This window comes from Carlito syrichta, unplaced genomic scaffold (genome assembly GCF_000164805.1).
Source record: "Carlito syrichta isolate Samal-C Ts95f unplaced genomic scaffold, Tarsius_syrichta-2.0.1 Scaffold143456, whole genome shotgun sequence".
Lineage (NCBI taxonomy): Eukaryota > Metazoa > Chordata > Mammalia > Primates > Tarsiidae > Carlito > Carlito syrichta.
In genome coordinates, this window is record NW_007087552.1 from 5,613 (window position 1) to 26,059 (window position 20,447).

Genomic DNA, 20,447 nt, shown 5'->3' on the forward strand with positions numbered 1-20,447 from the left:
AGACTCCAACTCAAAAAAAAAAAAAAAAAAAAGGCAGAATTAGACTCAGAATGTGTTTTGTGTTGTGGATTTGATTTGGGGGCTGTACACAATTGCAAAGCTGAGTTGAATCACAAGAAAACAGATCAGTCTCCTCAACATAAGCCTTCTATAGCATCTTTGTTCTGCCGTGCTAGATGCCAATTGTTTCAGAATAAATAGTAAGATATTCTTATGCTCCTCCAGTTGTCGGCTGAGGTGCACAAGATACACTCCGTACGTGGGACAGAACCCGTGCTGCTGTTCAAGGAGGGCGCGGTTCGCGGTCTGGAAGCCTTGCTTGCAGAGCCCCAGCAGGAAATTGAAGCAGTTCTCTCAGATGGAGAAGTGATCAGGTGAGTTCCAACACTGTTGAATGCATCCAAATGAAGACGTGCTGTGTGTTTTTTTAAAAAACATTTTTGCCATATTGAAAAGTATTTTGGTTGTCAACATAATAAAGGCAACCTAGTTAATTATTTATGGGGGACCCAAAAATGGAATTATCTTTTGGGGCAGTCCCCTTGTAGGATAGGCTTCCCCTTGCTAGGTAAGTGCTCTCGGAACCCATCGACATTAGTGGAGCAAGTGGTATTGCAAGAGGCTGCATTCAACTTCAGTGACTTTTTCTTTTTGGAGATTCTTTCAGTGTGTTTGCTCATTTCACCATGGGTGATTGACAAGTGGACCCGCCCACACCGAGCAGCTTTTGACCAAAAACACAGCATGACCCCCATGCCCTATCCTCCCTGTTTACTCAATTTCGCCCCAAGCAACATTTTTTTGTTTCTCCGGATGAAAAACATCTGCAAAGGGAAGCATTTTACTGATATGGAATCGAGTGAAACAAAAAATGGCAGAAGCACTAAAAGGCACCAGAATTGACACGTTCAAAGTGTTTTGAGACCAGACACGGTCGCTCATGCCTGTAATCCCAGCACTTCGGGAGGTGGAGGCAAGAGGATTGCCTGGAGTCCTGGGGTTCAAGACCAGCCTGGGTAACTTGGCGAGACTTCGTCTCTACAATAAATCAAAAATTAGCCGGGAATGGTGGAGTGTGCCTGTAGTTCCAACTACTTGGAAGGCTGAGGCGGAAGGATCACCGGAGCCCAGCAGGTCGAGACTGCGATGGCCAGGAGCGTGCCACTGCACTCCAGCCTGGGCGACAGAGTGAGACTTCAAATCAAAAAGCTGCTTTGAGCAGTGGAAAAAGTGCCTCGATATGTACATTGCATCAAATGGAGAGTACTTTGAAGGTGACTAAAGTTTAAACATGTAAGAATAAGTACACAGTGTTTTATAAGCTCCGGGTTTTTGGGGTCCCTTCCCCCTATAGGACATTGATAAAAATAATGTCTCAGAAAGCTTCTTGGATGGTGGGTGATGGAGGAGACCACTTCATGTGCGCCCCTTCTAATACAGAGAACTGGATGAAAGATGAAGTGGATCCTCCCAGAGCACAGCACCTTTTTGTTTCTTTCTTTTGACCCTGACTGCCAAGCTCCCCATCTTTTCCCCTGGCAACAAAGTGCCGCTTATTAATGAAATCAGGATGGACTGTAAGACTTCACTTCTCCAGACTCTGGAATCAAACTGAAAAATGACTCCCTCAGGTGCCAACAGACACTTCTTGGTCACAGCTGGCTCTGCAGCCCTTGCTCCCTGGGCCTCAGCGCCATCTGTTCCTGGAAGAAGGCAGGTGGACCTTAAGAATTTCCTCAGTACACTGGTTCCAAAAGCAACTGAAAAAGGGCAGTGCAGGGGAGTCCGCGCAGATCCCTTCTGGAGCGCCCCGGCAGTCACATTATCACTTGTCCAGAGGTGCATTTGACAGATGCATATATTCCCTGTGGTATGTTTCAAAACAGCAATATTAGTGGTGTCTGCTGTCTCTGGCTTTAAGGAGTATATAATAAAAGAGTAAATTAAATATCAGTCGATACCATATTTCTTACAGTTGGTAATTTTTGCATCTTATAATTTTTCTTATTTTTTAGGTGGACAAAGCTTTTCATGGTATTTAGGCATCCTGTTTTAATTTTTATTACTGAAAAAGTAAGTGACCTCTTCAATTTCTGGCCCATTTTGTAAAATTTCAAAATTGTTCATGTTATTTTTAAATTTAAGCTGGGGTTCTAGTATTTCAGAAGATTTTAGTATTTTTTATCTGTCCAAGCTGGAGTGTAGTAGCCCAATCATGACTCACTGTAAGACTCCACTTCAATTCCTGGGCTCAAGCAATCTTCAGCCTTCGATTCCTGGGCTCAAGCAATCTTCCTGCCGCAGCCTTCGGAGTCACTGGGACTACAGGCATGCGCCATCACACCTAATTTTCTTTTTTTAACTTTTTGTAGACATAGAATCTCACTGTGTTGCCCAGTCTGGTCTCAAACTTGGGTTCAAGTGTTCCTCCCACCTCCCTCCCAAAGAACTGGAACTACAGGCATGAGCCACTGTGCCCAACCATTTCCTTAATCTTTTTTAAGTACTAAAAAGTCCTACTCATAATTATTTCCATGTCTATGTTAAACAGATATTTTTTGTTTGTTTTTTGAGTTGGAGTCTCTGTTGCCCAGGCTGGAGTACAGTGGCATGCTCACTGCCACCGCAGCCTCAACCTGCTGTTCTCAGGCAATCCTTCTGCCTCAGCTTTCCAAGTAGCTGGAACTACAGGCATGTGCCTCCACACCTGGCTAGTTTTTTTATTTTATTGTAGAGGCGAGGTCTCACCAAATTGCCCAGGCTGATCTCAAACCCCTGGGTTTAGGCAGTCCTCTCACCTCCGTGTCTTAAAGTACTGGGATGACAGGAATGAGCCACTATGTCCGACCTAACGTGTTTTGTTTGTTTTTTTTTTTTTGAGTTAGAGTCTCACTCCTTCACCCAGTCTGGAATGCAGTGGCACACATGCTCATGGCCACCCCAGCATCAACATGCTGGGCTCCAGCCATCCTTCCGCCTCAGCCTTCCAAGTAGCCAGAACTACAGATGTACGCTACCACACCCGGCTATTTTATTATTATTATTTTTTTAATTGTAGAGACGAGGTTTTGCCAAGTTGCTCGAGCTGGTCTCCAACCTGCGGGCTCAGGCAATCCACTTGCCTCGGCCTCTCAAAGTGCTGGGAATATAGACTGAGCCACCGAGCCCGGCCCTAACATGCATTTATTAACATTTTAAATTTAATTGGACAAGAGGTTTTTAGGTACTCATTGATTTAAGAATGGGGCAATAGCGTCTGGGGTTTTTTTGTTTGTTTGTTTGTTTTGAGTTGGAGTCTCACTCTGTCATTCAGACGGGAGTGCAGTGGCCGCTCCACGCCCAGCTAATTTTTGATTTATTGTAGAGATGAGGTCTCGCCAAGTTGCCCAGGCGGGTCTCGAACTCGTGGGCTCAGGCTGTCCACTCACCTCGGCCTCCCAAAGTGCTGGGATTACAGGCTGAGCCACCGACCCTGGCCTAGTTTCTGGTTTTAATTTATTTAAGTATAATTGGTTGAAACAGGAATATTTATATAATAAAGTAACCTTTTTTGCAGCATGGAAATTACTTTGTATATGTACATATGGTTAACTCACATACCTTAAGCAAATATACACTCTTACGTGGACAAGAAGAAAAATCTGTCATCCAGAGTTTTACTGCATCTGTGGACCGGAAGTTTATCTCCGTGATGTCTTTAAGTGAGTTTTTCCTTTACGCTCTTGGCTGCGAGTAGGGCTGTTGTAGGTGCATGTCTAGAATCAGGCTCTTGCTGTGTTCTGTGCGGCCTCCCTCGTGCTCCCTGCAGCATCCAGCCCTTCACTTTGGCATGTTGTGCATCCGGGCACATGAGAGGTTAGGGGTGCTGGGTTTTGAAGGGCAGACAACTTTTCCACGTTGTTTCTGTAACTTTGTCTTAAAGCTTGCTAGTGTAATACTAATAGGAAAGAAGTCTCACCTTTTAGCTGGTGAGGCCCAGGTTCCAGGTAGGTGACCTGGGGACCAGACACTGTCTGGCTGACCTTGAATGGCCCCTCACTTCCTCTTTCCAGCCACTGGACTTGGGTAACCTGTTCCGAAATAGCACCTTGGCATCTACTCTGTGTCATGGCCTCAGGGGTGACCCTAGTCTCAGGTCTCTGGGGCAAGCATGAAATGCCTTTGTGGAGCCCTCTCTCTCTACCCTTCATGTTTCCCCTGAATTGTTTTGAGAAGGTGAAGGAGGAATCAGCACGATAGGGGTTCAGGAGACGTTTCCATATGGCGACAGTTAAAAGTCTTCAGTGAAGCGTTTCAGCGTGCAGTGTTTGCATCCTGCCACATCTGAGGACAGGGATGTGCTTCACGCTTCAACTCAATGAATACTGGTGTCATAAATTTTAGGCAGCATAATAGAACCACGTGGCATTGCTAGCATTCAGTAGCCTCCCAAGAATAGCAGCTTCACAAGATTTTCAGGGTGAGAAGAAATGGAACTATAGATGGATGCTGATTGCTTTCGAATGAGGGACGTATCCTTGTAGAGACTAGATAATCCGTATTCCTGGCAGTCCCCCTTCAATATTTCAAGTTTATATTCCTTGACTATTTTGATGTTTCTTATTGAGGTTTTTGTTAACCCTTTGCACTCGGATGTCCCCTCTCGGGGAACATACAAAGATTGCTGATTGTACAGAACAAACTTATGCAAGTACAAATTTTTCAAAAATGTATGTTTCCTTGAAGTTTTCCATTCAAATTGCATGAAAAAGCAAATAGAGAGATGGAATATATATGGAGATATGATTGATCCGTTCAGAAGTGGTTTTCAGGAATCATGAGTGCGTCCTTCCACATCATCTTCGAACCACAGACTGGACAATAAATTACATTATTAATGTGGGAGGAAGAAAATGAGACTGCATTGTTTCCTTCAACAGAAAAATGGCACGTGGATGACATCCAACTAATTCCTATTGCATGACATGTATCAGTGAGCTGCAATGCATGTTGGTGACTGTTTCACACATTACCACATGTTAGAAAAATATAAGAGATGCATTTTTGAATTATTTGTCATAAATAAGTTCCTCAGTGTCCAAATTCCAGTATAAGCCAAATACCATTACAGTAAAATAATTGGTTCCAACGCTGTATATACTATTTAATACAAAGTGATTTGTTTTTCACTATTTCATTAAAAAGTGTAGTCAATTTGCTGATAGGGGATCCATGAGATGTCTTTGGGTGCAAAGGCATAATAATACTCTTAGTTTACGCTTGTAGTATATCTTTTAAGACAACGCAAAGTAGGATTGTTTATTTTTCTGGTTGGATCCTTTATCAAACTGGTAAAATCTCATAAACACCCTAGTACTACATTTAATGGTGATAGATACAGAAATATATCCTTTACCCAATACTGAAGGCAAATATTTGTTTCCACCAGGCTCTGATGGATGTGTGTATGAAACCCTGATTCCAGTATATCCAACTGACCCAGAAGAAAATCAGAGGGTCGTTAGCTCACTGTTGCTGAGAGCTGTTGTGTCTGGCAGTGCTCCAAGTGGTGTTGCACTCACTGTCCTGGACCGGGACCACGTGGCAGTCCTCGGAAGTCCCCTGTCAGCCTCCAAGGGTAACTGAAGTCCGGTTTACTGGAAGACCTTTGTGTTTTTCCTTCACTGTGTGCCTTTTCTGTTCTTTATTATGACCCTAATTCATTTTCTCTGTCACCAGTTCAGTTATCTTTCTAGCTTCCTAATCATTCTTGAACAGGTTTTTTATTTCATGCTGCACTGATAACTCTTTTGAAAACACTTGCTTGTATCATTACCTTGCTCATGACTGTAGTGTCATAAAGAACTGCAGACGGTGACTGCCCATGCCAGCCTGTGGGCCTTTGAAACATTGGTGAGCCTGCGGTTGGGACTTGGACACTGGAGATGCAGGGACGACTGGGGTATGGAGCGGGGTCCTCATCACCCCTACCTCCTCACCCACCAGAAGTCCTACTCAGTCATGGCGAGCAGGATGGGGACCGCAGCCAACATCCTGACACTCCGAATCCATTGTTTAGCATTCAAGCCCTTCACAGAATCGATCCTGCCCTCCTCTCCCGTCCTCTCCCAGTGTGTGAGCAGCACCCCTCTGCACCGTCCGGGCCGGGCTCGCTGCCAATGAGATGAGATGTACCTGCCTCCACCCAGGCCAGGCCCTCTGCCAATGAGACATGACATCCCTGTCCTCACCTCTGTGCTGTGTTCTGCATTTCTTCTGCCTGGTGTTAAGACAGGAGCTCCCAGTGATGATGTAGCTGTCATGTGCCTGGCATCTTGCTGATTATCTCATTATTCGCATTATTTAACCCTCCAACAACTGTATGCGAGAAGACACAGTTATCATCATCGCTGTTTTGCAGACGAGGAAACTGAGGCCTGGGGCAGCTACGTGGTGGACCAGGAGGCAGCCCGGGCAGGCCCGCTGTGCACAGCACTCCCCCTCCGCACGCGGGCCTAGCCCTTCCCACGTGTGCCCTGCTGCGCAGCCTCCTCTCCCATCTTCCCTCTTGCTCCTGCTCTGCCCCAGGGCCCCTTAACCACCATTGGGGTTTGCTGCATCCCCTCACAGTGTCTTTTGTGCAAGCACAAGTGAGCCCTACTTCTGCGGCTGCCCCCTCTTTTGCCCAGGTGGTAGTGTGCCACATACACTGCCATTCCCAGTTGATTCGCCTAACCCAGGTGTCTGGGGGTCTTTCCGGCATATTCTTTCTCTTCCTTGCTTTTCTTACAGCTCCATAATATTTCATGGAAGGGATGTCCCACAGTATATGTCATCACGTTCCTGTCACCAGACACCCATTCCTTTTCATTTTAATTTTGTTCTTTTTTTGGGACAGGGTCTCTGTTACCCAGGCTGGAGTGCAGGTGTGATCATAGCTCACTGCAACCTCAAACTCCTGCGCTCAAGCAATCCTCCTGCCTCAGCCTCCTGAGTGGCTGGGACTACAGGTGCCTCCATACCTGGCTAATTTCTTTTATGGAGTCAGAATCTCACTATGCTGCTCAGGCTTTTTTTAAACTGAGGTAAAATTTATGTATGAGCTCAACCATTTTACTTGTTTTTATTTTTTATTGTATTTTGTTGTTTTTGAGTTGGAGTCTCACTCTGTCGCCCAGACTGGAGTGCAGTGGCCGCTCCCGGCCACCGCAGCCTCGACCTGCTGGGCTCCAGCGATCCTTCCGCCTCAGCCTTCCGAGTAGCCGGAATTATAGGCATGTGCTACCACGCCTGGCTGATTTTTTGATCTATTGTAAAGATCTTGCTGCCCAGGCGGGTTGAACCCGCAGGCTCAGGCAATCCACTCACCTCAGCCTCTCAAAGGCGCAGGATTACAGGCTGAGCTACCGAGCCCAGCTTTAGCTCAACCATTTTAAGGTGAACAATTCCGTGTTGTATACACATTCACCATTTTGTCCCTCTGCCACTCTGTCTAGGTTGAAAACGTTTTCAGCATGCCAAAGGGATGAACATGTTGAGCTGTGTCCCACCTCTCCTTCCCAGACCCTGGCGGCCACCTGGTTGCCACCTCTGTGAATCTGCCTGTTTGGCATGAGACCAGAGCCGGCCCCTTTCATGTCTGACTTTCCTCTCAGTACCACAGTCTCGAGGCTTATTCTCATTGTGTGTGTGGGCACTTCCCTCCTTCCAGGGCACAGTGGTGCTCCGTGGTAGGCATCTGCCTCTGTTGACCTGTCCATCCACTGATGCTGTGAACAGTGCTCAGTTCTTTTGACAGTACGCCTAGCAGTGGAATTGTTGGGCTGTGTGTTAATTCTCTCTGAATTCCGTGGCAGTCGCTGCCTTCATAACTCATTTTTATACTGAATAACTATAACTGCCCACCACCCCAAAATATATTTATACTTGGGACTTTTTCTGAATTTGCATGTCTTATTTTTTAGAGTGCCTCTCCGTATGGAATATAAAATTTCAGACACTGCAGACGTCAAAAGAATTACCACAAGGGACCAGTGGTCAAGTATGTTGGCTCACATCAGGGCTTTTTCAAATCTAGGTGTAGTTGTTTAGGAGATGAGGTCTCACTGTGCTACCTGGGCTGGTTTCAGACTTCTGGTAAATGTGCTGTAAGGGAAGAGATCTCTTTGGGCCTGGATGTTTTGGTGGCTTTTCAAGCTGTTCATGGGAGTGCCTGCCTGTAGTTTCCAGCACTTGGGAGGATGAGAAAGGAGGCTTGCTTGAGCCGAGGAGTTCAGTGATGGTGCCTGTGGGTAGTCATTGTACTCCAGACTGGACAACGTAGTGAGACCCTATCTCAGTCAATCTATTTTGCCAGTTACTGATTAATTGTTTTTTACCTGAAAGATTATATTTAATTTGATTTATTGTTCAAATAGTATCCCTATGTTTATTACTTTCAAAAGACTAAATTAGTGCCAGTTTGTATTTATTTATTTGTTTGTTTATTTTGAGTTGGAGTCTCACTCTGTTGCCCAGGCTGGAGTGCAGCAGCATACTCACAGCCATCATATCACCACTTCGACCTACCCAGGCTGGTCTCAAACCCTTGGGTTCAGGCAATCCTCTTGCCTCCACCTCCCAAGTGTTGGGATGACAGGCGTGAGCCACCGCTCCCAGCTATTGCCAGTTTTCAATCAAGAGAAAACAAACATCTGGTTAATAAGCCAACTTTTGGGCCGGGCTCGGTGGCTCAGCCTGTTATCCCAGCACTTTGGGAGGCCGAGGTGAGTGGATTACCTGAACCCGTGGGTTCGAGACTCGCCTGGGCAACTTGGTGAGACCTCATCTCTACAATAAATCAAAAATTATCTGGGCGTGGTAGCGCGTGCCTGTAGTTCGAGCTACTTGGAAGGCTGAGGCGGAAGGATCGCTGGAGCCCTGCAGGTTGAGGCTATGGAGGCCGGTAGCAGCCACTGCACTCCAGTCTTCTGGGTGACAGAGTGAGACTCCAACTCAAAAATACAAATAAGCCAACTTTTGTTTTGAGCTGCTCTTTGATCTTTCTAATGACATATTTTGAACTACACCTCAAGGCTGTTACTTTTCCTGATAAATTAGCCTTCTAGGCTATATGTTTGTTACTGTAGAATTGTGTAAAAATACATAAAGTGTGAAGCTCTGAGCTGGCCAGCCAAAGCCTCCTATGCAGGACCCTGTGTGCTTTGTTCTCCGTTGTTTCCAGTGCTCGCCAAGGCATTTGGTGTGTTCTGGTTACTCAGTGAGGGATATTCCTGTGCAAATAAGAAGTATATCAAGGCATTAGGATGTTATTGACAGTTTTAATTCAAGGATAAGGAGACAAGCTTCCTCAACATACAATTCTAATTTATATTTAGTTGGGGTGCAGTGGTACATACCTGTAATCCCAGCGCTGTGGGAGGATCCTCTGAGTCCAGAAGTTCAAGACCAGCCTGGGCAACATGGTGACACCTCGCCTCTACAGAAAATCAAAAATAGTTGCTGCTTTTGTGGCACTCTCCTATAGTCCCAGCTGCTTGCAATGCTGAGGCAGAAGGATCACCTGAGCCCAGGAGGTCTAGCCTGGGCAACAGTGAGACCCTGATGCAAAAATAATAATAATGATTTATATTTAAACAAGTAATTTTGGCAAAATTAATTACTCACAATTTCACCAGTCTCACAAACTTACTTTTTTTGTTTGTTTTTGTTTTTTTGAGTCAGAGTCTCATTCTGTCAAACGGGCAGCTAGACCTGCTGCGCTCAGGCAATCCTTCCATCTCAGCCTTCCAAGTTGCTGGAACTATAGGTGCGCTACCACATCCAGCCAATTTTTTTATATCTATTGTAGAGACAAGGTCTCTCCAAGTTGCCCAGACTGGTCTCAAACCCCTGGATTCAAGCAATCCTCACCTCCTCCTCCCAAAATGCTGGGATTACAGGCTTGAGCCATCATACCCAGCCCAAACTTACTTTTGATTTTCGTGTGCTTCAAAGTTTTTGTCCATATACCTGTCTTATTCTTTTTTTTTTCTTTTTTTTTTTTGAGTTGGAGTCTCACTCTGTCACCCAGGCTGGAGGGCAGTGACACTCTCCCAGCCACCGCAGCCTCGACCTCTTGGGCTCAGGCAATCCTTCGACTCAGCCTTCCAAGTAGCTGGAATTAAAGCACACACCATTATTACCCAGCTAATTTTTTTATGTATTGGAGAGATGGGGTCTTGCCAAGTTGCCCAGACTGGTCTCAAACCCACGGGCTCAGGAAATCCTCTCACCTTGGCCTCCTGAAGTGCTGGGATTATAGGCATGAGCCACTGTGCCAGGCCATTTTTATATTCTTTTTTTTTTTTTTTTTTTTTTTGAGTCAGAGTCTCACTATCACCCAGACTGGAGTGCAGTGGCATTATCACAGCTCATCACAGCTTCAGTCTCCTGGTTTCAAACAATTCTCCTGTCTCAGCCTCCCAAGTAGCTGGGAGTACAGGCACGTACCACCATACCTAGCTCATTTTTTAATTTTTTTGTAGAGACAAGGTCTTACTATGATGCGGGCTGGTCTTGAACTCCTGGCCTCAAAGCAGTTCCTTCACCTCAGCCACCCAAAGTGCTAGGATTATGGGATTGAGCCACTGCACCCAGCTAAATTCTTATTTTTTATTTACTGCATTACAAAGGTTTGCCCATGTTATAATCTTGATGATTATCATGTTAATAGATGCATAATAGTGAGGCATTAACTTGAAATAATTGAAAAGTTTGTGTTGATTTGATTTTCTGAGTTGAAAATATCTTTTAAATTATGCTTCACTCATACTTGAGCAAAAATGAGAGCCCAATTAATAAGCTCTTCAAATGAGATTCTTGTGGAAAGTTACTTGATTTGACCTTCTTTTTGTTATGCTGAGGTAGTGCCTATAACAAGTTATTCTTATAAGTAACAAGGCTTTGTTGAGACAGATCTGATAAGAGAAAACTGTGCTTATGCTTTTGATAACTTTTTTGTAGCTCTGGTATTATGGGGAGAATTTGTTGATGCTGCATGGACAATCTCTGACTGTGATCCCATACAAGTGCGAAGTATCATCGTTGGCAGGTGCTCTGGGAAAACTCAAGCACAGTCACGATCCAGGTAGAAACGGACCTTGCGCTGTTCCCTGACACATCCCACTCCATCATCTTCTGGGGTGTTGTGTAGGTTCCCACAGGCTTTTCCCATAGCATGGTCTGTAATCTGAAGTGTGCACTCGTCACTGAAACCTGTGAACAGCCTGTGTTACAGTCACTGCCACGTGGGGGTGCGTCCCCAGGGCATCACCAGTAACATTCTGCCTGCCTTGGTCACTGGAGCGTAATGCTGCAGGGCAGCTAGCCTGTTGTTCTGTTAGGTTGACTGACCTGAGGTTGTCAGTAGACCTATGTGGACTTCAAAGCTACTCTTGAATTGTCCATGCCATGCTTTTTATTGTTCTTTGATTTCATCAGGTAAATACCAAGAGGTCGAGACGTTCCAGATATTGTGTTTTGTGTTTCCTTAGGCATTCAAGTCATGCCCCCTTTTGTAAATTGGGAAGCATCTCAGGGAGATGGACTTGGATCCCAACACGCAGAGCAGCCAAGACGAATTGTAAGTTGAGTAATTAAATAGAAATCTTGATGCAAATGATGAAAAAGAGGAAGATGGCTGAGCTATTTTAATGATTTGTATTCTTATTACTCTGGTAGCGTTTATCTTAACGACAGGGCACTTGGAGGCTTAAACCCAGAAACCTCACAACCTTTCTCCACAAGTGGCACCTGCAGTCCCTGAGCTATTCTGGGGGCATGTGTGTGGCTTTAAAGCCCCAGGGTGAAGGTGGCCTTGTTGACAATTAGCAGTGATACCTTCCTGAGTACAGAGATTATATGTAAAAACCAACAACCTAAAAGCTTTGGGATACTTCATTTCAAAGCTGAAATGAAAGTACTTTTCCTTATAACAAACATGTTTTAAGATTTGTGATTGGAGCAAGGGTATGCCAGTCTCTTTGAAGTGTTTCATATTCTTCTGAATGAACATTGGGTCTCTTGTTTTGTGATCCTAATCCATTTACTTAATTCCAGTTAAGGAGACGAAAAATTGAAGTGAGTTCACAGCCAGCGGTTCCACCATCCAAACAACTGTTAACAACCATCATGGTAAATAAAAAATGTTGGCATATGAAAAATCAGCCCAGGTGGTCACACCTACTTGGCATACTCTCTTTTTTGGTCATCTTTATAGCTGCAGCTAGCATTCACACAGTGTCTTGAGGGTGTCAAACTTGATCCACTGTTTTGCGCATTTAACTCTTGCTGTTAGGGTGTGGCTTCATCTGTCCCTCATTTACCTTGTGTCAGTTTTGTTCATAGTTTAGCCTTCTCAAGATCTACATTTCTAAACCCTGTTTTTTTTCATTCTTTGCTTTTTTATTTTTGCCTAGCAAATGGCAGTATCAGCTGTGGCTTCAGAGGAATGCTGGAAAGTGTTATTTATTTGGGCCAGGCATGGTGGCTCAAGCCTGTAATCCCAGCACTTTGGGGGGCCGAGGTGAGAGGATTGCCTGAGCCCACGGGTTCAAGAACAGCCCGGGCAACTAGGCGAGACCTTTTCTCTACAATACATCAAAAAATTGAAAGTATTACTGATTTGACATAACTTTGTGCTGGGACATTCTAAGTTCAGAGTGACATTTACTAATGTGCCATACTGAATTCTTTAATCCTGCTCTTTCAGAAAGATTCAGAAAAACACATTGAAATGGAACTACGTAAGTTTTTGGCTGTTAAAACACCTGACTTTCATGCCATAGTTGGGGACCTAGTAACAGGACTTCTGGGGAGATGTCAAGTGGAACCATCATTCTGTCCCCGGAACTGTCTGGTGCAGCTTATCCAAACACATGTACTTTCTTACAGGTAGATACTCTTAAGCACCAAACTTAGGCTGCATAACTCTTTTGACCTTGTTTTCTACGATCCTGATTTCTTAAAACTGAAAACCCTGTGAGTTGTCTGCGGTTGACATTTTCTTTCTTGCCTTAGCTTGTGCCCTGGCTTGATGGAGATGGCCGTGAAGAAGACCGATGTGCAACTGCTGCAGCTCTGTCTGCAGCGATTCCCTGACATTCCCGAATCGGTCACCTGTGCCTGCTTGAAAATCTTCTTGAGGTAAGTCGGAATTCAGTGGTCCTCTCTTCCACTACGTTTGTATTATCTTACATGATCTGCTCGCTAAAACCTCAGTGCATAGAAAGTGGATTTTCTTCCAAAAGTCCAAAGAGTGATGCGAATTAACCTCTTGCTTTTGATTGATGTCGCAGCATTGGTGATGACAGTCTTCACCAAGCAGAGATCGACATGGAGTCTGTGTTTGACTACGGTGACTCTGTCCAGGGTGACAACGTGGCGGCACCCGTGGACGTGCTCCAGAATGGCTTCAGTCCTGAAGGAGACACCTGCCTCTCCTGTTGTCAGGAGGTCCCTGCGAAGCCCCAGGACGCAGCAGCAGCGACCCCGACCTGCCCCGTGACACCACAGAGAGCCGCTCTGCTGTATCCTTGGCAGCAGCCCCATGTCCCCTCCATGGTGTGGGCACATGCCACCCAGGAACAAAGGCGCTATTAGAGAACTTCGGGTCTCAGCAGGACACGGCGGCTCACACCTGTCATCCCAGTACTTGGGAGGCAGAGATGCGACATCTGCCTGAGCCCAGGGGTTTGAGACCAGCCTGTCTCTACAATTAAAAAAGAAAAATTAAGCTGGGTGGCTCAACCTGTAATCCCGCGCCTTTGGGAGGCTGAGGTGAGTGGATTGGCTGAGCCTGCGGGTTCAAGACCCGCCTGGGCTACTTGGCAAGACCTCATCTCTACAATAAATCAAACAATTAGCTGGGCATGGTAGCGCGTGCCTGTAGTTCCAGCTACTTGGAAGGCTGAGGTGGAAGGATCGCCAGAGCCCAGTAAATTGAGGCTGTGGTGGCCGGGGGCGGCCACTGCACTCCAGTCTAGGCGACCGAGTAAGACTCCAACTCAAAAAAAAAAAAAAAAAAAGGAAATAGAAAAATTAGCCGGGCGTGGTGGCACACGCCTGTAGTTCCAGCTGCTTGAGAGACTGCGGCAGAAGGATTGCCTGAGCCCAGCAGGTTGAGGCTGCGGTGGCCATGGCCATGCCTGGGCAGCAGAGTGAGACCCTGACTCCAAAAAAAAGGTTTTTTTTTCATTTTGTTTCCATTTCTGCTTCAAAATGGATCGTGTTCGGTGTTACATTCAAACAACTTAGACCTGTTTTCTTAATTAAGAAGCTGTATCAGTTCTAAAGATCTGTATTCTGAACAGATATTTCAGGTCTCTGGTGATTAGGAGTGTTTGGTGGTCAAGCTCTTTTAGAGAAGTAAAACTTTTGTGTGAATGTAGAAAACTGTCTGGGGAGGGAGTCACACATCATTTCGGTAGCATGGCTTTTATCTTTGAAATGAGGTTTCCAGCCGGGCTTGGTGGCTCAGCCTGTAATCCTACTGCTTTGGGAGGCTGAGGTGAGTGGATGGCCTGAGCCCGCGGGTTCAAGACCTGCCTGGGCAACTTGGCGAGACCTCATCTCTACAATAAATGAAAAATTAGCCGGCCGTGGTAGCTCGCGCCTGTAGTTCCAGCTACTTGGAAGGCTGAGGTGGAAGGATCACCGGAGTCCAGCAGGTGAAGGCTGTGGTGCCTGGGAGCAGCCACTGTACTCTAGTCTGGGTGACAGAGTGAGACTCCAACTCAAAAAAACAAAAAAAAGGTTTCCTTCATTCATGAGCAGAAACGCCATTCTTCACTCAGGGTACAGCGAGGCGTTTCTTCTGCCCCACTTGAAGGACATACCAGCACAGCACATCACCGTAAGTGTCTTCTTGGTCCTGTGGAATGTCCCTGGCTGAGGTTTTGCTGCGTCTCTCTAGCCAGCTGTTAGGGTGTTATAGGGGTTCTCCAATTCTTCCATGTGGTGACGCTTTTGTGGTGAGAAATTGTGCAGAGAAGACAGGCTTTTCCGGGGCAACAGGCCCCAGCGTGTCCCCGCACCGGGGTTGGAAGCCAGGTACAGCCACTGCATCCTGCATGAGTGGATGCTGAGAAGAACTAAGGCGGCCGGGCTCGGTGGCTCAGCCTGTAATCCCGCGCTTTGGGAGGCTGAGGTGAGTGGATTGCCTGAGCCCGTGGGTTTGAGACCTGCCTGGGCAACTTGGCAAAACCTCATCTCCACAATAAATCAAAAAAATTAGCCGGGCGTGGTAGTACACGCCTGTAGTTCCAGCTACTTGGAAGGCTGAGGCGGAAGGATCACCAGAGCCCAGCAGGTCGAGGCTGCGGTGGCTGGGAGCGGCCACTGCACTCCTATGTGGGCGACAGAGTGAGACTCCAACTCAAAAAGAAAAGAAAAGAACTGAGGGAAAGCTACTGTCTTCTCTGCCTGTTACTAGCAAATAAGGAGCTTGTCCCCTGCCCTCCCAGCCCAAAAGAGCTCTTCGCTTATGGCAGAGACTGCAACTTACTCATTCTGTGTCCCCAGATGTCTGGCATGTCTCTTTGATGTGTAGTGTAATTAAACATCCTGTCAAAGTTGTTTCCAGTCTTTCTGTTAGGTTTATAGAGAGGAAATGTATCTATCAAAGTGATGAATTGGTTTTTTCCCCCACACAGCTGTTTCTCAAGTATTTGTATTTCCTTTATCTGAAGTGTAGTGAAAATGCTACTATGACTCTTCCTGGAATACACCCTCCCACCCTGAATCAGGTGAGATAGTTTCTTTGTTCTTATCTGGTGCTGGGAAGAACCTTCTAAAAGCTGTGTCTGCTGGCAGCGCCAGGATTCAGAAACCGGTCTTGTCTCCTCGCCTGTCAGACCTTCCCTCGCTGTGTCACCAAATCGCTGCAGTTATAGAGAGCCTCTCACTTAGTAGAGAGATCTTCAGGTCTACAGTGCTATACCATATAGTCTGAATTCAGACTAAATTCCTAATTCTTCATCAGAATCCTTTTTGAGAGTCTCTTCAACCTTGTGGAGAGAGCACAGGGTGGGAGGGGTGATGGTAGATTGCCCCCTTAATAATCTCTTAACAATATGAGAGTAAAGATAAGTGAAAACAAGCCTGTAGTCCCAGCACTTTGGGGGGCAGAGGCGAGAGGATTGCCTGAGTCCAGGGATTCGAGAACCTGGGCAACCTGATGAGACTTCGTCTCTGTGATAAATTGAAAAATTAGGGGATGGGGAGACACCTCTTATCAACAAGGGTGCCTGAACGAAGCATATTTGTATACTAACCCTTAACTGTACCCCACAATATCATAATAAAAAATATTGATGATTTTTTTTTTTTAAATTAACTGGGCATGGTGCGCACACCTGTACTTCCAGCTACTTGGAAGGCTGAGGTGACCATGAACTTGCCACTGCATTCCAGCCTGGGCAACAGAGTGAGAGCCCAACTCAGGAAAAAAAAAAAAAGATTTGTGAAAACCACTACCAATCTCATACTAGCCCATCTTTATAAACAATACTCGAGAGATGATATGAAACATTTAATAATTTATTTCCCTCCTACAAAGGCATATCTGTAGTTCCTTGTCTGTGGACATCTAAGAATTGGAGGCAAAAAAAATGTGGATGTGGAAATTCCTGGGACAACCTGTTCTCCACAGGCTGAAGATCAACCATTCCACATGGAAGCATTTAAAAAAAATAGAATGCTGTTTGGCTGTGGGAATATGTCCTAATTACAGAGTTCAGACACCTAATTTTACTCTTTGTCGTTTTAACGATAAGTTCAGTTTTTGGTTTTTTGTTTTTTTGAGTTGGAGTCTCACTCTGTCGCCCAGGCTGGAGTACAGTGGTATGCTCACAGCCACGGCAGCCTTGACCTACTGGGCTCAGGCAGTCCCTCTGCCTCAGGCTTCCAAGTAGCTGGAACTACAGGCACACACCACCGTACTCGGCTAATTCTTTGATTCATTGTAGAAACAAAGTCTTACCAAGTTGCCCAGGCTGGTCTCGAACCTTGGACTCAGGTAATCCTCTCGCCATCACCTCCCAGAGCTCTGGGATTGATCATGAGCCATCGGCACCCAGCAAGTTCAGTTTTTAAGTAGTTCGTTTTTATCTTTTTCTTTTTTTGAGCCAGAGTCTCACTCTGTCACTCAGTGCAGTGGCATACACAGGGCCACCTCAGCCTTCCAAGTAGCTGGAACCACAGGCACATGCCACCACACCTGACTGATTTTTTTGATTAATTGTAGAGACAAGGTCTTGCCAAGTTGCCCAGGCTGGTCTCAACCCCTTGGGCTCAGGCAGTCCTTTTGCCTCCACTTTCCAGAGTGTTGGGATTAGAGGCATGAGCCACCGCACCCAGCTAGTTTTTTTAATATTAAGAAAAAATTCAGCCGGGATCGGTGGCTCAGCCTGTAATCCCACGCCTTTGGGAGGCTGAGGTGAGTGGATTGCCTGAGCCCCGCGGGTTCGAGACCCGCCTGGGCAGTGAGACCTCATCTCTACAATAAATCAAAAGGTTAGCCGGGCGTGGTAGCACGCGCCTGTAGTTCCAGCTACTTGGAAGGCTGAGGCCGAAGGATTGCCGGAGCCCAGCAGCTCGAGGCTGCAGTGGCCGGCAGCGGCCACTGCACTCCAGTCTGGGCGACAGAGTGAGACTTCAACTCAAAAAAAACCAAAAAACAACAACAACAAAAAAAGACAAGGCTGAGCCAGGCTCGGTGGCTCAGCCTGTAATCCCACGCCTTTGGGAGGCTGAGATGAGTGGATTGCCTGAGCCCACGGGTTCGAGACCCGCCTGGGCAACTTGGCAAGACTTCATCTCTACAATAAATCAAAAATTAGCCAGGCGTGGTAGCGCGCACCTGTAGTTCCAGCTACTTGGAAGGCTGAGGCGGAAGGATTGCCGGAGTCCAGCAGGTCGAGGCTACGGTGGCCAGGAGCGGCCACTGCACTCCAGTCTGGGTGACAGAGTGAGACTCCAACTCAAAAACAAACACAAGCCGGGCTCGGTGGCTCAGCCTGTAATCCCACTCCTTTGGGAGGCTGAGGTGAGTGAATTGCCTGAGCCCGCGGGTTCGAGACCCGCCTGGGCAACTTGGCAAGATCTCATCTCTACAATAAATCAAAAAAAAAACTAGCTGGGTGTGGTAGCGCGCGCCTGTAGTTCCAGCTACTTGGAAGGCTGAGGCGGAAGGATCGCCGGAGCCCAGCAGGTCGAGGCTGCGGTGGCTGGGAGCGGCACTGCATTCCAGTCTGGACGACAGAGTGAGACTCCAACTCAAAAAAATAATAATAATAATAATAAATAAATATAAAAAGACAAGGCTGAACATGGTGGCTCACGCCTTTAATCCCCAACACTCTGGGAGGCTGAGCCAAGAGAATCACTTGAGGCCAGGAATTGGAGACCAGTCTGGGCAAATGGCAAGACTGACTCTACAAAAAGAAAATTTTCAGTTAGGTGGGTGTGGTGGTGTCGGCCTGTAGTCCCAGGGACTCGGGAGGCTGAAAGTCTTTTTTTTTCTGTCTGATATATTTATGGACTTTGCAAAATGAATTAACCTAAAATTAAAATCTTGCCTTTTCCCTGTGTGTCTTCAGATCCTGGATTGGATATGCCTCCTGCTAGATGCTAATTTTACTGTTGTGGTCATGATCCCAGAGGCAAAAAGACTACTGATAAGTCTTTACAAGTTTGTGAAATCTCAGGTTTGTGATTATTTGATATATACCCTGATTTTATGTGTGCCCAGTTATTACCTGAATTACAGTTTATTCTTAATGTTTGTCCTTGAAAATGCTATGAATACTTATGAATAATTTGTTTCTACAGAGAAGGTATGGTAAAAGTTACGCTGAAACTTTTTTCTCTAGATATCTGTTTATTCTGAGCTCAACAAGATTGAAGTCAGTTTTCGGGAGCTGCAGAAATTAAATCAGGAAAAGAATAACAGAGGGTTATATTCCATCGAAGTGCTGGAACTCTTCTGAGATGACCAGCTCTCCCTCACAGACGTTTTATGAAGCTCTTTTATGGAGACTCTTCCTGCTCCTCCATTGAGCATAGTGTGTTGTTTACAACCAACTCAGTGTCAAGAGGACAGTGTTCATGAGCCCTGGGCCATCATGTGTCCGGGCCCCAGGAAGGCAGCAGTTTCTGTGTGAACCTCTGGATGGTGGACATTGGTAGGGAGAGCTTCTGAATTTTTTAAAAATGTGAACCTGGGTTGATTTTAAGTAAACTTATTTGTGTACTGATAAAAGTCTACTTTCTTATTATGTGTGTTGAATCGTTTTTCTTTTAGTGACAAACAACCATTGAGGCAGGTGTTCTAGGAATAATGTTCCTCATCAGAGCCAGAGCTGCCGCACTCGCCCCAGAGATCTCACCCCGCAGAAGGGGTCTCCTGGAGAGGGTTGACCCAGAAAGAGGTCCCCATGTGGGCCTGCCTGCCTCTTGCTGGCCTGACCTCCACCTCCTTCCACCACCTGCTCTCGCCCGGGTCCTGCTCATTGTCTCTCGGGTTACCTCCGTGATTGGTTTCTAAAGATCAGGTTTGGTTAGGAAGACGTGTTCCCAGATAGTGAAAAGTGCTCTTGTGCAGTAACCTTCAGGCTTGCGAGCCACCAGCTTTCCGGGTCGAGGAGAAAGGAAAAGCCCACACAGTCGGGGAGGCTGGGCTGCCTCGCCAGGGGAGGCCGGGCCCTCTGAGTGCTTCCGTCCCAGTCATGGCCACCGCAGGCCTGAGAGTAGCCACGGGAAGGGGTGTGGGCATGTCCTGGCCACCTTGCTCCCAGGACGAGGCCGCCCACTCAGCCCGTCCCAACCCAGGCGGCAGGTGCTCAGCCGGATCTGTCTCCGTGGGCAGGCCCCATCTCCTTGCTGAGCTCTCCAGGGGTCATCTCCAGACATTACAAAGTTATGGATCCCGAGACTTTTCTTCATAAGAATTTGAGGTGTAGGCCAGGTGTGGTTCCCACCTGTCATCCCAGCACTTCACTTTGGGAGGCCGAGGGAAGAGAATTGCCCAAACCCAGGGACTCGAGAGCAGCCTGGGCAACTTGGTGAGACCTCGTCTCTACAATAAATCAAAATTTAGCCGAGGGTGCTGTCACATGCCTAGGTTCCGGCTATTTGGAAGGCTGAGGTGGAAGGACCGCCGGAGCCCAGCAAGTTGAGACTGCGGTGGCCATGAGCATGCCACTGCACTCTAGCCTGGCTAACAGAATGAGACTCCAACTCATAAATAAACAAATAAATAGCAATCTAACAATAATAGCAATATAACTATAACAATAATGAAAGCAAAATACTGAAGCTTAAAATGTTGACAAATAGCCGGGCTCGGTGGCTCAGCCTGTCATTCCGCACCTTTGGGAGGCTGAGGTGAGTGGATTGCCTGAGCCCGCGGGTTCGAGACCCGCCTGGGC

The 20,447-nt window shown here is 46.5% G+C and overlaps 1 protein-coding gene across 5 annotated transcripts in view; it reads left to right on the forward strand.

Annotated features, from left to right (window-relative positions):
* The window catches only part of NOL11 (nucleolar protein 11), a 23,112-nt gene extending 3,817 nt beyond the window's left edge, over positions 1-19,295 (forward strand). The window contains exons 4-18 of one of the 5 annotated variants that reach the window (XM_008050256.2): positions 226-374; positions 2,016-2,073; positions 3,557-3,701; positions 5,429-5,617; positions 7,944-8,020; positions 10,984-11,107; positions 11,514-11,602; positions 12,079-12,153; positions 12,731-12,912; positions 13,039-13,164; positions 13,317-13,547; positions 14,794-14,872; positions 15,672-15,764; positions 18,618-18,725; positions 18,891-19,295. In XM_008050256.2, the coding sequence (XP_008048447.1) occupies positions 226-374; positions 2,016-2,073; positions 3,557-3,701; positions 5,429-5,617; positions 7,944-8,020; positions 10,984-11,107; positions 11,514-11,602; positions 12,079-12,153; positions 12,731-12,912; positions 13,039-13,164; positions 13,317-13,547; positions 14,794-14,872; positions 15,672-15,764; positions 18,618-18,725; positions 18,891-19,007 (1,842 nt within the window). In that variant the 3' untranslated portion in view covers positions 19,008-19,295. Of the gene's footprint in view, positions 1-225; positions 375-2,015; positions 2,074-3,556; positions 3,702-5,428; positions 5,618-7,943; positions 8,021-10,983; positions 11,108-11,513; positions 11,603-12,078; positions 12,154-12,730; positions 12,913-13,038; positions 13,165-13,316; positions 13,548-14,793; positions 14,873-15,671; positions 15,765-18,617; positions 18,726-18,890 lie in introns of those variants that run through there. The other 4 variants (XM_021708683.1, XM_021708684.1, XM_021708686.1 and 1 more) reach the window with 4 other exon arrangements.
* The last annotated feature ends 1,152 nt before the right edge of the window (positions 19,296-20,447 follow it).